Raw genomic sequence first — 16,521 nt, 5'->3', positions numbered from 1 at the left:
GGCAGGGCTTCACCAACCTCAGGTCAGCCCTGGGGAAAGTGTTGGGTTTGCACCGGGTGGGTGAGGGGGAAATGTTGGCTGACAGTCGTATGTAGAGCAGGCACAGCCACACAAAGCATGCCTGAAGTGGTTTCACACCTGAGCTTACTCCAGTGCTGCTCTGCAGGCAGGGGCCACGCAGTGGTTTTACTGCTTAGCAGTACTTTTCATATGCAACTGTGCTCAGTACCGCAGAATGGCATTACTGCATTGTGGTCACAGAAGGTCCCCAAGCTCTCTGCTGGCACAAGGGCCTAGTGGGAAGTGCAGGGCACCTATGGCTGCAATGTGGCTGTGGAAAGGGCCTCTCTGGTGCCAGGCTGGCGAGTGTGCCCATGCATCACAGAGGGAGTCTTATCGCTTCTGTTTATTCATGAAGAAACAGACAGCAAAGCCAGCTTGTATGAAACCCGATTATTCAAATTTATTAACATCAAGAATTATGCAATGATGCTGTAGATTTTTTTTTCTTTTTTTTTTTTTTTTCTTTTTTTTTATTAACAAATAGAAAACAGACTGTATACAACAGTGACCCCTACAGCACTATGCATCCACAAGGTAAAAATGAATGTGTCCTCCAACATTACCAACCCTGGATTGCTGATTTCAACGTAGTTTGGATTCTTAACATTCGGAATACATGTGATAATACAATTAGATACCCTTCCACCACCTTTATTCATAACTCAATGCACTCGAAAGAGGGCTGCTCACTCTGTCTTTAGTGCAAGCGTGATATAATAAGGAGTATTAATATATAGTACCATTAAATTAAGTCCAGTAGTCTTGCCACATTGGTTCATTAGAACGTCCTGAAGTAGCGGAAAATACAATATTCTAATGACTTTTAACATTTGCAGGATAGCAGAAAGTATAGAAACACCCAACCTCTGAAGCCATGTGTGCTCCCCCTCCCCTTCCCTGCGATACCCTGCCTCCAAAGAGAGCCTGCTTGGCTCTGCTCTGGGAATGGCCGGGGTTGTGCTCCTTGTAAAATGCTCCAATGCACTTCATTGGTGAGAGGTGACAGGATGGCGCTTGCACGCACAGAACCGTGGGACTAACAGGAAGGGCTGTGTCTCGCTTCTATAGCCCATCCCTGGGGAAGGGTGGGACCTGCTCGCTTCTCCTGCCCCCTTCCTAGCGAGACACAAAAAGAGGCTCCCAGGCCAGGAGCCCAGGATTTCGGGTCTCTCACAAACAAGGTGATGACAACTCACGTCATATTGGGATCTGCCAATACACGCGGTCACTGGATTGGTTTAACACGCACTGTAATAGGACCGAACAGTTTCCAGCTGACATATGGGACCGCCTCTCCAGGGACCCTACGTGCCCTCCCAAACCTACTCGGGAAATAATGGGGGAAGGGAAAGGCTAAAAAAATAATTGGTAGCTTAGGTCCAGTTCCATGAAATTTCATATTCTACAGAGAATTAAAAAGCAGCCTAAGGGGAATGGAGCCGGGCAGGAACCACAAGCCAGCTGCTGCAAATTACCAAGGAAGCTGCACTAAAATGGGCAGAACCAGCAGTGACTGGGCTGAAATAAACATAGGGCAGTAAAAAAATGTTAAAGCAAAAGGAAATTCAAAGAAAGATAGAAAGAAAGAAACAAACCCAACTCCCCGAAGTTTGGCGGGTCCAGTTCTGCCTCAGCAAAACATTAAGACTTGCAAAAAAAAAAATAATAAAAAAATAAAAAGAGAGGAGATTATAAAAACCACTAGTAACTATTTTACATGTTGTTTTTTTTTTTTAAAAAAAAGAAAAAGATCCCATTCCACCCACCTAAAGCCTCGCTGTGAAATGCAGTCGCGTGAGAGAGGGGCGAGAGATGCATATGAGCAGAAATGCAGCCAGAGACTGGAAATGCTTTTGGAGTTGGATTCCCTCGTTTGGCGCTGGGGTGAAGTTCCTAAATGCCGTGGTCAGAACTGGTTGGCATGGAGGTCTGCTGCCTGGGCAGCACCTCGGTCTGTACAGAAGGACTGAGGAATGGGCGGCTCTGGCTCAGAGGGACCCGTCTCCACTCCTAGACATCCCCACCGCGACTGGAGGAAAGCACTAGTTACGTTGCATAGTGGTCAAAGCTGCCGAGATACTCCAGTGCCGCTCTGTAGCACAGCTGGTACTGGTCCTGCAAGGCAACGGGGGGAGAAGCGTGAGGAGTTGGGATGCAGGAATGTCATCCCGAGATGCTGGCACCCCTCCCTTTTCCCACAGATCTCCCACCGCTCTGGGCAGCAGGGCACTCACCTCTGTCTGCACCATGGCCGGCCGCTGCGTCCGCAAAGTCTTCACCGTCTGGAACATGTCCACCACCCCCTCGTAGCGCATCCTCTCCAGCACGATGCTCAGTGTGATGAACACGCCTGTGCGCCCGACCCCAGCGCTGTGCAGAGGGAGCAGGAGGTGCAGTCAGAGACCCACCAGCCTCAGTGAGAGCTGCCCCCCCCCCCCCCACAATCCTGTTACTTGGAGCAGTGCCAGTATGCCCAGCCAAGTGGGGCCAAGAAAGGCTAAGGGGACAATGCCAGACAGAAGTGCCCTCCCAGCCCCATGGGGACCACAGATTCTGTCTTTCTGGATCAAGCACCATGCCCTGCCCAAGGATTCTTCTAAGGAATTTTACATCAGAAGGAGCAGGGTGCTGCCTTCATCTCATCTGGCAGAAATGCTGTCAGTGACATATCAGGATATCACCTCCTCATTTGTTCCCACTCACCTGCAGTGCACCGTGATGGGCCCGTCCTGCCCGAACTGTTCCTTGGTCTTGTGCACCTGCCCAATGAAGTCGATGAAGCCCTCTCCTGTCTTTGGCACTCCCTGCTCAGGCCAGTCTGTGAACTGGAACTGGCGGATGGTCCGTGACTGGCCGTCCTGCAGGGACAGGGTTGTTACATGGAAACTGTAGGTGAGGGGACAATGAGAGGTGCTTGCTTTGCTCCCCTTTTTTTCTGGTGACCTGCTCCCTGACCCCTGGCCCTGGCTAGGTGAGTGTGCACTGATCACGGTGAGCCCAGACACACCTCGCACCCCTCCCCAGGTTTTCAGGACCTTGTGGTTCAACATTCTGCCCCCATTTTGCACCCAGCTCTAGTGGATCCCGTGTTAAACCCTGGCCTACATGTGCAGCGCAGGCAAGGCAGGGTCTGATGCTGATAGAGATCGGTGAGTTGCTCACAGGGGCCAACACAGCTGGCAAGGAAGGAACTTGCGGTGAGAGCAGCGGCAGGTGTGGGCAGTGGCCCCTCCTGCTGCAGTGTTTGGCAACTCCTTGCTTTCCGGTCCCTCCTGGAGCTGCTGCATGCTCCCCTCACTGCCCCGGGCTGGCAGAAGCATAGGAGATAGGAAGCCAGAAGGAACACTCACCCTGGCATCTGTGACTTTGAACTCCCGGAGGATGTACTGAGGCATGTTGTACTCTGCCATGGGGTCCACCACGAAGTACTGGTAACGGGCAGAGCGCTCCGCAGGCCAGTACTGATGGCACTTCTCCTGCAGGTGAGGAGCATGGTGAGATGTTAGCACTGACACACTGCTGCCCCTACCTCCTACTCCCTGGGCTGTGGGAGCACAGGGACATAGGACACTCCAGGAGGGTGGCCTGGAGCAGCTGGTGCTGGAGACAGACCGAAGTGACACCCACACAGCCCCTTTCTCCCCCATGCAGGATTCATACCCGGCCCATCTCACGCAGTTTTGTCAGCATCACCACGATGGTGGAGTTGTGCTCCCATAGCATTCGCCAGAAATCCTCTGTGGTCTCGGCCAGTGGTCCCTGCGTGGCGATGTAGGCCTTCTGCTGCCTGCAACAAACAGACAGTGCTCAGAGCTGTCCTGGGAGAGCTGGAGGCAGGACCCTGTGCTGCAGGGCTGACAACACAGCTGAAGGAGATCAGGTCTCCAGGGCTGACCATAGGTACCATGGGAAGGATAAGTCTGCCCAGTCTATGTCTGTTGGGTGCAATAGGTACCTCCAGGTACAGGATCCAGAAGAGCTGCTGATCCCTCCCAAGTGATAGACTGCAACACCCAACTCCCCTCCCATTGCACGAGAAGGGACAGAGGAAATGAATCAGATCACCTTGATCACACACACCAGCTAGTAATTAGGGCAGTGTGGAAACCAATACCATTTTGCAACCCTGTTAGAGGCTTCCAAAGTTGTCCGCTGCTCCAAGAGAGCATCTTGCAAAGTGCCCTGTGTGAAAGCAGTTAAATGTGTCCTGTGTTACCTGCCCCATCCCCAATGAAAGCTGACCATGCTCTGTCCTGCTCTCCCAAACCCTCCTGGCACACTTCTGCAGCTATTAGGATCACACACACTGCAGCTTTAGCCACACAGCTTTGTGCTGATGGAACAAAGAAGCACTGACTGCTTTCCAACTAGTCTTAAGGATCAGGCAACATCCCTACCACAATGAGATTTGGGCACTTCCTGGTAGTGCCAGCCCCAAACAGCTGCTTTCCCTGTGAGCCTACTGACCATATCTCTACCACAAGCCACACGTGGGCTGCCAGCTGTGCCCAGTGCCAGCAGATGGCACAGCCACTGTAGCCCCCAAGGATGTCATAGCATTGCCTCAGAGTGGGGAGAACAGCGAGTGGTGCACAGCCAGGGCAGCTTAAAGGCTCTGGTGACCCTGAGAAGGGCCAACTCTGACAGGCTGGCTCTTTGGTTTGTGAGTGCCCATCCTGGCATGCTATGCTGCCCATGTGGCTGCTCAGAGGCAGGTCCCTGGGCCAGTTGCACCACTGTAGGGTGCCGGAGCCTGTGGGACGAGGGGCAGCATCTGCCCACCACATGCCTCAGCTCCCTGCCAGCGCTCCAAGTTAATGAGCAACAGGATAGCTATAATGTGCAGGGTGAAGACAGGGGCTGCCTCGGGGTGGATTTATATGGCATCATAAAAAGCAGGGAGTAGGAGTGCATGTTGAAACAAAAGAGCTAATAAAGATGCAGCATCAGGGATGTCTGCAGGACCTTGGGCCAACCGATCTCTTTAGTTAACACTAAGGAAGATCACTCTGTTCAAATGAAAGGACAGGAAGAGCTAATGGTGCTCTTTAGGGATGGGGTAGGTAGCACATGAAATGGTGACACCTGCTGTGCTGGCATCCCTCTGCATGGCATTGCCGAGTAGCAAAGTCAGCATTGCTCTTGATCAGCTGTGGCATAGCAGCTGCCAGACACCTGACATCTGTTCCCTTGGCACTGCCTGTTGTTCCTGGGAGATCACCAGCCCACCAGCAGCGTTCAGGCAAAGCCACATCCATCACTGCATTACCCACTGCTGTGCTGGATGAGCCTACTGCAGTGCTGCAGAGATAGCAGGAGGGAGTCCTGTAAGTGTGTCGTTGGGATCTGGCCTGGATTACCATCTGAGGACTTGCTGGGAAGGAGTCATGGCCACTTGGCTGTCTCCCTGCATTCCGCTGGCACTTTGCATCTGAGAAAGCGATGCCAGCTGTCAGTATCATTACCCTGCTAGATCTCAGTTTGTGCTTTCTAAAGGGGATCCTGGGGAGCAGAACCCAGTGATATGCTCCCCAGTGTCCAGCATCAGCCCTGCCTGAGGATCCAGATTCCCCAGAGTCAAGACATGGCTGAATGAACCCTGGGCTCCTGCCTGGATTAGCCACACAGCGCAAGCACACCCTGTTTGCTGTAGCTAGCAAAGGGCTGCAGATTTGCATTACGCGCTACAGAAATAAAATACATGCCAAGAGATGCCTACCAGAAGGTCTTATAACTACCGCAGCCGCCTGCAGAGGCTCATGCCTGAGCCATGTGGACATCTGTCTATAGCAATACAAACAAGCCTGGCAACTCTCACTCACTAGCAGTCTTCACACACTGTAACTATATGCATGAAGCTTCTGTGAGGACAGAGATACAATGCAGCAAAATGGTTCCCAGCTTGCTTCCAGGTAGCCAGGATCAATCCTTGGAAAAGAGGAGAAGGCAGATCAGCTCAGGTGCCCTCTGTGGCTCTTACCTGTACCCATCGATGAAGCTGGCATTGATGTAATCAGAGCCCTCGACACCCCGGATGGGCTGCAGGCAGACTCTCGTCAGCTCGTACGGCATGATGTTCACGAGGCGGTTCTTGAATTTGTTGCATGGGAGGTTGGCACTGATGAAACGTGAGGTATGTGCTTTAGAGTTGGCCAGCAGCTGAAAGAGGAGGAGAGAAGTCAGACGCTGCTGGGCACAGGGCAGACTGGGCTAAAACTGAGTCCCTGGCAGCAGGGCAGGCAGAGGCCCCAGCCATGTATCCATGGTCCCTCCTCTCACTGAGGCCATCTCTTGGGGACTAGATCCTTCTAGCAGTAGTGGTTCCCTTCCAGTGAGCACCGAGGGGAAACCACTGGTGAATACCTGAAGCTGCACACAGTGGAGCTGAGACCCACCCCAGATACGAAGCCATGCACCTTGCTGAACCAGGGACACTTGGTGCAATTGGGGAAGGAAGGCTTTCTGTCTTCCAGCAGCATCCCATTATTTACTTCTCACCCCAGAAGAACCCAAAAAAAATGTGAGAACTGTGATATATTCAGGCAAAGAAGATCTATTCTGGGTTACTGCGAGACGATTTATGGTTCTCTATGAGCCCTGTAGATTGGAGTCGTGGTAAACGTGTTATTTAGATATGCTGGCAGAGGCATTCTATCAGAAGCCTTTTTGTTTTTCCCCCCTCCTCTTTCCAAGACTCCCCCAGCAGCCCCAGAGCCACCCTGCTCTTTGTGTGTGGCAGCAGCTGCCCTTGGCTCACTGCAAGAGGAAAAGGTCCTCTTTGGGAAGCGATGCAGACCCCAGAACAGAGCTGATCAGCTTTTCCTAATTTACACAGAAAGTCAATCTTTTGCCTCTCCTGCTCCTTTGTCATTTGGTAGGAATTCCCAGGGTGAAGTTGTATTGCTGCAGTTCATTTCAAAGCCTGCATGGTCTGCTACCTCCCTGCATGAACCATATTCTCCTGCATGAGTTCACTGGACTAATGCACGTCACCTGAGAACACGGGCGCTTACCAAGGCTCATTTCCTTCTCCAAGGCTGCAATAAATATTTGCAGCAAGCAGTTTCAAATACAGATAGCAAAACGTGGGCATGGCTTCTTAAAAAGAGTCCGCCTTAAAACTCTGCTTCACCAATTCTAGACACTGAGGCTTGGAGTCTAGGTGGTTAAAAAATAACAGAGCTCAGCATTGAAGAAATGAGGCTATAAACGTCTCACATATTTAAATTGGAGCCGTTTCCAGACAAGTTGTTCACAGTAACATCAATTATCACTAACACGATCTGCATCTGATTTCAGATGCAGCTCCTGCCGCACAGTGAACCCAGAGCAGAACACGCTGCTGAGAACTGTGCATCCATCTGCCTTTTATATTCTCCCCAGAAGCTGCCAATCCAGGGGGGACCATGGCCGACACAAGCTTTACAATTCAAATGTACTTTAAATCACTGTGTACCTGGTTTAGAAACACACAAAAGAATAAGTGCCTGCAATGAGCCATGTCTCTGCTCTCCCAGCCCCTGGACGAGTGTTTCGGTGAGGCTGTGTGCACAGGGACATGGTCCTGGGGAAGGGACAACGGGGCTGTCACCGACCTTGAATTCCAGCTCCATCGCAGTGACGCTCTCTCCTGGAGGCACCTGGGTCAGTTTCTGGATGTGAGCGAAGAGGTTGCGTGCAGGCACCTCGGTATTGCCGCACGTGGCTGCCTCCAGCAGGGCCTCGTGGATGAAGATGTACTGGTCCTCTGTCTGCACCATGTAGTTGCGCTGCGAGCGCATGCACGTCACGTGCCCATAGATGTCCACCGTCTTTTCATGTTTCATCCTCTCCAGCATGGCATCAATGACAATGAAGCAACCAGTTCGGCCCACGCCGGCACTGCGGGAACAAAGCACGCAGCCTGAGATGATGCTGAGTCCTACGGATGCTGGGCAAGCTCTGATCTCACTTAGCACAGCTCCTGGCCCTACAGTGCAGGCTAATGAGCTGAGCCCCAACAAGAGGTGACAGGAGGAGTGAATGTGGCATGGGAAGGTATGAGAAGCTACTCAGCCCTTCTGTTACGCCCTTTGGCCAGAAGGAGCAGAAAGGACACTGCTGGTGGAATGATGGAAGGAGAGATGTGCTTAACAGCCAGGAGAGCAACAACATATGTGTGCGTGGAGTTGGAAAACCTGAAGTCCAAGCTGGGCTCCAGCACCAGGGAAGCCCATAAACACCAAGCCTGCTTGTTTTCTAACCTGGGCGACTGTTTCCTAACCCATAAAACAAGGGCAGTCAGACCTGGAGGGGGAAGCAGAACTGTGAGTTTATGCATTTCTATGCTGAGCTCTTTGCTCAAAAACTGGGCACCTCTCTGAACCTGCTGTAAGGGGAGAAGCAACCCCCAAAATGCTCACCCACAGAACACCCCAAAAACAAGACATGCTGTTGTGATGTGTAAATGTGGGCAGAGGTATGGAGCCAGACATTTCCTCATTTATGGTGCAAGTCAGATCCTTAACAGGGCTTTAATACAGCTTGTTTGTGTGTTAATTATACCCCACTCCCATCTGAAACAGAGCATGAAAGGAGAGCATTAAGCACTGCTGATAAGGTGTACACCGGAACAGCAATGATGGAGTGGTTTGTTCAGTAATAGTCCCCACTTGGCTGGTGGAGATAAATCTTGCTTGGATGGGATGCCGAGCCTTAGCAGACTAATATTTTCCCTTAAGGAGCTCCCTTTCTACCCTGCTAGAGAGCTTGACTGTAAATACTGTGTGTGAATGTTGGCACAGGTCACTGCATGCACGTCTGTCAGCGATGTGCTTCTGAATGGTACCACCTACTTATACTGGGCTCAGAACATTTCATTTTTAAACTGTGCTTGCATTTTTGCAGGAAAGGTGTGTTTTGAGACTGTACAGCAGCACTGTTTAGCCTGAAGTAGCAGAAGCAATACAGACTTCACCACTGCATGGCTGCTTCTAACTGCTGAGCTGTTCCCCTCCCAAGCACACAGCGCAGCTCACACTGCTGCAAAACCTTCCTGCAGGAGCAGGAGATACCACTCTTAGGTGGACAGGTCCGGCAGGCAGATGCCCTGGAATAGCTTTGTGAATGCACTGTCCTACCTGCAATGGACAACCATGGGCCCAGCATCTGGTGGGTTACAGGCCTTGACCCGCCGCAGGAAAGCAAGGATTGGGGTGGGGTACTCTGGGACCCCATGATCAGGCCATGCCATGAACTGGAACTGTCGCAGCTCTCGCTTCTCACTGGAGCCATTCTGTTGAGGACAAAGAGAAGTGTTGTGTGAGGACAGTCTCATCCTAGCAGGGGAACACACTGATGTGCCAGCACAGCCACAGCCACAGCCCAGTAGGAACCAGGCACAGAGGGGCTGCAGCACTGGAACAAAACTAGTTGGCCAAGGGCTGAGAACCAGATGCCTTCCTGGAGAGTGAATGGGTCCCCAGAGCTTCAAACAGGCTTTGTACTGCTGTGACACACTGCTGCTGGTGCTGCCCCCAGGTGTTTCCCAAACATCAATGAGGTTTGAGCACCTGCCTCTGCCTGGGGCTGTGCTTGGGGTTGTGCTGTACCCCACAGCCCCTGCCAGTGCCATACCTTGTAAAGAGCAAAGGTTCGGACTGTGTAGGTCGCCAGCTCAACAGTGTCCAGCAGTGTGACCTGGATCATCCCATAGGTTTCTGTACCGCGGCTCGGCCAGTACTGGTCACACTTCACCTGCGAGGAGGAGAGGAGAAAAGGTCAGTGTCTGGCCACTGGGTAAGAAACAGGAAGGGATGAAGGTAGAAGAGAGGTACTGTCTGGCTGGTCCCAAACACTCAAGATTTCCTCCTGGAGTCCCCAGCAGAAAGGCAGCACACCCTTGGCTCCTTTTCACCAGATTCATGCTCAAAGAGGGGACTTTCCTCTGGTGGGAAGCAGCGCAGGGGACTGGCAATGAAGGCATTGTGCAGCAGTGACTTGTGCCTGTTGCCTCCTCATTGGGAAGATGGGAGCCTATGAGGCTGTGCATGCAGCATCCCCTGCCTGGGAGATGGCAGCTGCAGTGGCAGGAAGAGCTGCTGGCACACAGCTGGGTGTGCAGTGGTTTCTCTGGGGAAGTCTATGCTCAATTGAGAGCTGGAGTGATGGAGATGCAGCCTGCATCCCCACCCAAGTGCCTTCAGCATCCCTGAGCAATGGCAGCCCGCCTTCCTGGTAGTTTGTGCACCCCCTGCCATCTCCATCTCCCAGGTGTACAGAAACTGCTTTGCAGCAAGGCACAGATGCAAGTTCAGACACACACATAGCCTGTCCTCCCTCTGTGAGAAGATGCAGACTGTGGCAAAACCATCACTCAATCCCCTCCTGCAGGCGGCACGGTCCTACCACTCTGCTGCTCCCTCTGCCCCGCAGTATCCTTCCTCTCCTCCTCCGAGTTCCTACTGCACGTCTGCTTTGCACAGAGCCCTAATGCATCCCTAGGGATGTGCCCTCCTGCTCCTTCATCTCCCCGTGACTCTCTCCCTGTTCACCTGCTGATGCCCTCCTCCTCCTCTGCTTTTCACAGCTCAGCATTTGCAAAGTACTCCTCCAGCTCTGCAGTCTCTATCCCTGAGCTCCCTAATGTAATTTGGTGCCCTGAGCTCCCACCCACAGAGCGCAGCACCCAGCTGCAGGCAGGAGGGCTCCATTCCCACCCGCACGCACCACACTGAGGATGGCTGCCTGCCCTAAGAGAGAGGAGTGAATGGAAGATCATCTATGCTTGTCAAGGAGCAGTAAACTTCATTATTAGCTGAGTGTGTTTACAGGGGAATGTGTGGGAAGGGAAACAACGGGCTTAATTAGAAATCAATGAACTTCTGCTTTTTAATTGAAGGTGCTTTAAGCAGGGTGGGGTTCTGCGCTCCGGCTGTGTGAGCAGTGCAGCCCAGGCTCTGAGGGCTGCATCTACCTCATCTACCCTGGCTTCTGGGGTGGCTCTCAGGGTGCCCTGCCCTGGCAGAAGCTCCTGTCCCAGGGCTGCCCCATGGGTGCTGGCACACCCTGCCCTTCAACCACCTGAGAGTCCTTCTCCCAGCCTGGGAACAAAGCAGCATCCTATGAGCTCTGTGCCAACCTGTCCCTCAATGCAGTGTGCAGGGGACGCTGCAGGTGAGTGGCACAGCATATCCCCATGTCTGACCTGCGCCACGAGGACAGCGGTGCCCTCCTTCCACCCACATGCTCCACGCCACGTGTGCTCAAGCACAGAACAAACTTCAGAGGAGTTCCCTGCGAGGGATAATAGCAGCGCCTGGGCTGGTAATTGAAAATTATTTATTCATGACCAGATAAGAGTCAGTCACATTTTCTGCCAAATTTACCCATAATGTTTATGCCCCATTTTCAAGCTCTGTAAATTTTATGCTGAAGCCGATGCGCTGTGGCACTAAAGCAGATAAGAGATGTTTTCTTCTGGCAGCGCTTGCTTCTCATTAATTTAAGGAGCACAGCAATATCCTGAACAGCCACTTATGGCAGCTTTGCCGAGTGGTTCCCGGCCCTCCCTTTTGATGCCCTGTGTCCAAGAACAGCCGGGCACCTCCCAGCTCCTGGTCTGGCTCCACAGCTCCAGCTGGCACCGCTGCCCATGGCCTCCTGCCCTGGATCCACCTGTCTGGAGACAAAGCACCAGGAGGGGCTGCACCTCAAGTTGCTCGGTGCTGGGACAGGAGATCTCCCCTCCCTCTGCTCTGCTGCTCTTCTGGGGATAGCCCAGGGTGGGAGAAACCCTGCTTTAATGCTGCTCTCGTGCAACATACCCCGGCTGGGACACACCGCGCTCACAGCTCCGGGAGATCTAATCTACAATGTGTGTTTCTGAACTGCCACTGAATGATTCTGAAACTGATTGTAAAGCTTTGAAGGTAGCTAAATTGCACAATTCAGCCATTTCTATCCTTTATGTGTCTCTCGCTTTGTGAAAACATGAAAAAGGGAGGATGATTTGGACCATCAAGCCAGCTGAAATTGCAGACCATAAAAGCTGATGCTCTTTAAAGATTTTTTTTTTTTCTCCCCTGCAGCTTGGGAGCCCTTTAAAGCAGCGTCACCCCCACAGGGCTGCAAAGCCGGTGCTGGTGCTGGGCAGCTTATCTGCAGGCAGCAGCACTGAGAGCGCCTGGCCATGCGGCCCTAAGGCTGAAGACACAGCCCTGTGCCTGAGACTTGCAAGGAAGGTCACCTGTGTGTAAGGTCATGAGGTGGCCATGCCTGGAGCAGAGCCCCCGGCTGCACACCCAGCCATGCAAGCAGCCTGCAGCCTCCACCAGGGCTCTGGTCACCCCCTGCCCACAATGGAACCTCATCCTGCCACCAGAGCCTGCCCTGCTGCACGCACCGTGACTGGGATAGAAACCAGCACCACGGGAGGTAATTATGGGATGACACAATGGGAGTGTGCTTGTGGGGAGATAATGCACAGCTCAGTAGCACAGATGTGACAGGCAAAGAGAAGTGCCTGTGGGGTCACAGGGAACCTGTTATCTCAGAGAAACACGCACCATACGAATGCCTTCCCCCAACCAAGCAGCCCAGAAACTGAGTGAGTCAGGACTCCGGGCACAGATTTGCTTGGCAACCTACAAGGGTTTTCCTCACACTTCAAACATATGCCACACAAACACTACAACACAAAACAAGTCCCTGTATGACCTGCGCTGCAGGGGGCGGCCATCTGCACCTTCAGACCCCACTGAGCTCAACGCTGGGTGTGTTCCCCTCCCCGCTGGGGCAGCACACAGCCAGGCTGGAGCTCTTGGAGGCAGCTCCTGTCCAAGGAGCACTGCTTTCCCCTGCAGGCTGCAGGGCATCTGCTGAGCTGGGGAAGCCCGTGAACAAAGCCTATTTTTGTATGGGCAGGAAAAGCAGATCTGTTTTGCCATGGTGATCTGTTGCTCCAGCTGCTTCCTCACAGCCAGCGTGGGCTGGGACACCCCTGTGAGCAATTCGGCGCCGAAGCTTTGAAATGGAGGAGAGCATGCGGGCAAAAGTTTCTAGTGAACCCAAACTTGACAGCTGCTGCTTCTCAAGAAGGATCTTATTGGGCTAAAAATAGCCAATGCTTCACAGCTTGAGCACACAGCCCCTTCTCCTGCCGTTGGCATGGCAACGCTAAAATATTCCTCAAGCACAAATGCTCACCACTAGAATTTTTACAATTTGGAACAAGCGGAGCCGCCTCTTGCTCGGGCTGGCTGTGCCCAAAGGGTGCATCGGGGTCTGAGAGCCCTCAGGTCACAGCTTATCAACTCCTGCCTCGGGGCTGAACAAGGATTGCTGTTGTGAGCTCCATCTGCAGTGAAGGCTCTGCTCCGCTCCTTCCCCTCTGCCTCACACTCTCCCCACGGTCTGCAGGCAGCTTTGCATTTATTACATCAGAATATCTAATCTTGGCAGCACGAGCCCAGCATTTACACATGTTGTCATTGGACAAGGCACAAATTAGCCTTCTCGTTGCAATGAGACCCCGTCAGCCGCTCCCCTGCATCGCCAGGAACCTGCCAGGCTGTGGGATGCTGCCAACACCACCTGCCCACCGCCACTCCCAGCTCCTGGGACTGTCAGCACTCCCCATGGCACAGCTTTCCTCTTGGTGATGTGAGCAGGGAAGGGATGGGTGTGCATGCAGACATGTAGGCAATGCAGAGGCTATCCAACAGCACGGTGACAGGAAGCTCTGCCACCACTCTGCCCCACCACGAGATGCTCACAGGGCACTTTGGGCTGCACACTGCTGTATCCTTCTCTCCTGCCCACACTAGAATATAGAAGAAACACACACTGTACCCTGGACTTCTCCTCCAGCCTGGTCATCATGACGATGGTCGCTGTTCTCTGCTCCCACACCATTCTCCAGAAGTCACTGAGGGTTTCAGGCAGAGGTCCCTGCGTTGCGATGTAGGCGTTCTGCTTCCGATAGCCGTCGATGTAATTGGCGTTGATGTAATCACTGCCTGGGACCCCTGAGGAGGAAGAAGGCAGAGTGTTACTCCAGGGACAGTGTGTGACCCTGTGCCTATCACTCTGCTGGGTCCCGTGGGCAGGGAAAGAGGCTGGCACAGTCACTGGGCTCTGAACAAGGCTCTGTTACAGGGGGATGCCAGAATCCCTGCAAAGGGCAGGAAGGGTGCCTGAACAAAGAAGAACCCTTTGCAACTACCACATTAATGCAACAATCAGGCAGTACCAAAGCAGAGAGACAGCTGCCAGCAGCACACAAAGGGAAGTTCACAAGCAGGAATATTAAGGAGCTCGTTTGGCCCCAAGCAACTGATTGAAATAATTGTCTTAAATTCACCAGCTATTTGCTGTGGTCTTGCAGCACCTTTTAGCATTGAGGCCGCTAGCGGGGGATGTTGGGCAAGGAATGTCCTCCTGCCTCTCCTACAGCAGCACTCCAGAACCAGAGGCCTTCCTCCACCACCCGACTCCTCCTCAGGGTCAGGCCCCTACTGCTGCCCACTGTTGGAGGTTGCTCCAGCCCTTGCCCTGCCTCCATCACCTCCAGAAAAGGACTTTCTTGTACAGGCTTTTAAAATGCAAATGCCCAGTTGCTAAAATGAATGCGGCAAAGCAGGGGCCTGGAGCTGCATTTCCCAAACCTGCTCAGCATGGGCTGTGGGGAGGGAAAACAGCAGGAATCTTCTTGTCCCAAAAGGAGAGTCCATCTGCATTTCATTAGAGGTAAAAAACAAAGCTGGAGGGCTCCCTTTTGCCCCTTTGTCCAGGGCAGCCTTTTCCTGCAGGTCCTGACAGCCTCCAGCATAACAAAGGGTATCAGCAAGTGGCTGGCAGGGCTCTCCAGTGTGGCTCCCAGGAAGGCAGCCACCACCAACAGCAATGGTATGGCACTGGCAATGAGAATTCCCCCATGTGCCCATCCCACAGCTGTCTAACTGAGGGGTTTGCCTGTGATCCCTGCGACAAGCCTCCATATCACTGCTGCTCACAGATCCTGCTGTGTAGGACCAATTGGTTCCCCTCCTGCTCCCCCAGGGGATCGGTGGTGCATTTGCATTAGAAAAGCCACTTCCATCCCAAGAAAAAGGATGCAGGGGCCACCTGTATGCAAAGCCAGAACAAGAGATGGCCCCCTGCTATTGCCAGGCTCAGCCACGTGCTGGGATGTCTGCCCTAGAGTCACTCTTACCATCGATGGAGGTCAGGATGACCCGGGAGTGATCGTAAGCAATCACGTTTGCATAGCGGTTTTTCGGTTTGTTCACTTCCAGGTTGGAGTTCTCCCAGGTGAACTGCTGCCCGGGATCGATGGACTGTGGAGAGAAGAGGGAGGGAGGGAGAGAGGCAGCAGTGGTTACAGCACAGTGGGATGGGATGCTGCAGCACACAGTGCTTACCCAGGGCACCAGCACAGACACAGCTTCCTGGGGTGTTCAAGCCAGACTGATAATCACACCAAAGCATGGTCCCCAGTGCGATTCATCTCCAGGGATTACATGCAAATCAGCCCTTGCTGGCCGTGGATGCGCCTCCACCACTACCCTTGTGGTGTGCTCATCCTTTCCTCCAGATCGACCCATCAGCAGAAATCTGGTTTCGCGCCAGGGCTCCGCAGAGATCTGACTGTGCAGTTCTTGACCCAGCGGTTTTATTAGATCTTGAACTGCAGTTTGCTGAAATACAGTGACCCCTGGGCATCTCGTGCCCCAGGAGCTCTGTGTATTAGTGTCCTGCAACAGAGCCTGTGAGCTTATGCCAGGGGAACAGTCATGAAAATTGATAGGTTACTATTCACTGCTCCAGCTACTTATGCAATGTAAACATCTCCCGTTTGAGTTAATAGAGTGACAAGGAGCTATAAACCCGGAGGAGAGATGCAGTTACAAATCCTTACGTCCCGCGTGCCGCCTGGAAAGCACGAACCCCAACACTTCTCCTGGTGTGCCCTCACTTCGGCACCTGTCCTGGCTCCTTCATGGCCTGACAGCCCCAGCAGCATTTCTGCACATCCAGTACCGAGCCAGGCTGTGCTCACCTGCCCCCAGGCCACTGTCCTGCCCCACAGCAGCGGGAGGAGAGCCCAGCACCAACGGAAACACACAGGAGGATGTGACATCACAGCGATGCTAATAGGTAGTTTGGGAAATGTAGGATGTAAATAGACATTTCCAAACCGCAAGCCTGTAATTTTCTATTATTAGTGTAATAAGCAGGCAGCAGCAGCAGCAGCAGCAGCAGCAGCACTCGGCAGCACTGCGGCGGGGATGGTGGTAGTGAGCTGGCAAGCAGCTGTGAGCCCACTGCCATGGCCCTGCAAGGCCCTCTGCCCCAGCACAGGAGCCTCAGGGCCACAGCTCTTCGGCACTTCACTTTGCAGTTGCTCTCTCAGTGCCAAAAGGCTGCAGGGCTGCCTGAGTGGTGGGTGCTGCGTGCTCTGCCCAACAAGTGTGTGTC

At 53.1% G+C, this 16,521-nt stretch overlaps 1 protein-coding gene across 16 annotated transcripts in view; it reads right to left on the bottom strand.

The window, feature by feature from the left end:
* Positions 1–440: 440 nt before the first annotated feature.
* PTPRF (protein tyrosine phosphatase receptor type F) overlaps positions 441–16,521 on the bottom strand; it is a 342,731-nt gene continuing 326,650 nt past the window's right edge. For all 16 annotated transcript variants that reach the window (XM_072343754.1, XM_072343753.1, XM_072343759.1 and 13 more), the window contains 11 exons: positions 15,257–15,380; positions 13,894–14,069; positions 9,679–9,798; positions 9,183–9,337; positions 7,659–7,944; positions 6,044–6,222; positions 3,724–3,850; positions 3,414–3,539; positions 2,767–2,921; positions 2,298–2,433; positions 441–2,178 (listed from right to left, as the gene is read on the bottom strand). In XM_072343754.1, the coding sequence (XP_072199855.1) occupies positions 2,110–2,178; positions 2,298–2,433; positions 2,767–2,921; positions 3,414–3,539; positions 3,724–3,850; positions 6,044–6,222; positions 7,659–7,944; positions 9,183–9,337; positions 9,679–9,798; positions 13,894–14,069; positions 15,257–15,380 (1,653 nt within the window). In that variant the 3' untranslated portion in view covers positions 441–2,109. The remainder of the gene's footprint in view (positions 2,179–2,297; positions 2,434–2,766; positions 2,922–3,413; positions 3,540–3,723; positions 3,851–6,043; positions 6,223–7,658; positions 7,945–9,182; positions 9,338–9,678; positions 9,799–13,893; positions 14,070–15,256; positions 15,381–16,521) is intronic.

This window comes from Excalfactoria chinensis, chromosome 8 (assembly GCF_039878825.1).
Source record: "Excalfactoria chinensis isolate bCotChi1 chromosome 8, bCotChi1.hap2, whole genome shotgun sequence".
NCBI lineage: Eukaryota > Metazoa > Chordata > Aves > Galliformes > Phasianidae > Excalfactoria > Excalfactoria chinensis.
The sequence above is the reverse complement of the archived record's forward strand: the minus strand, read 5'-3'. Positions and strand labels throughout refer to the sequence as shown.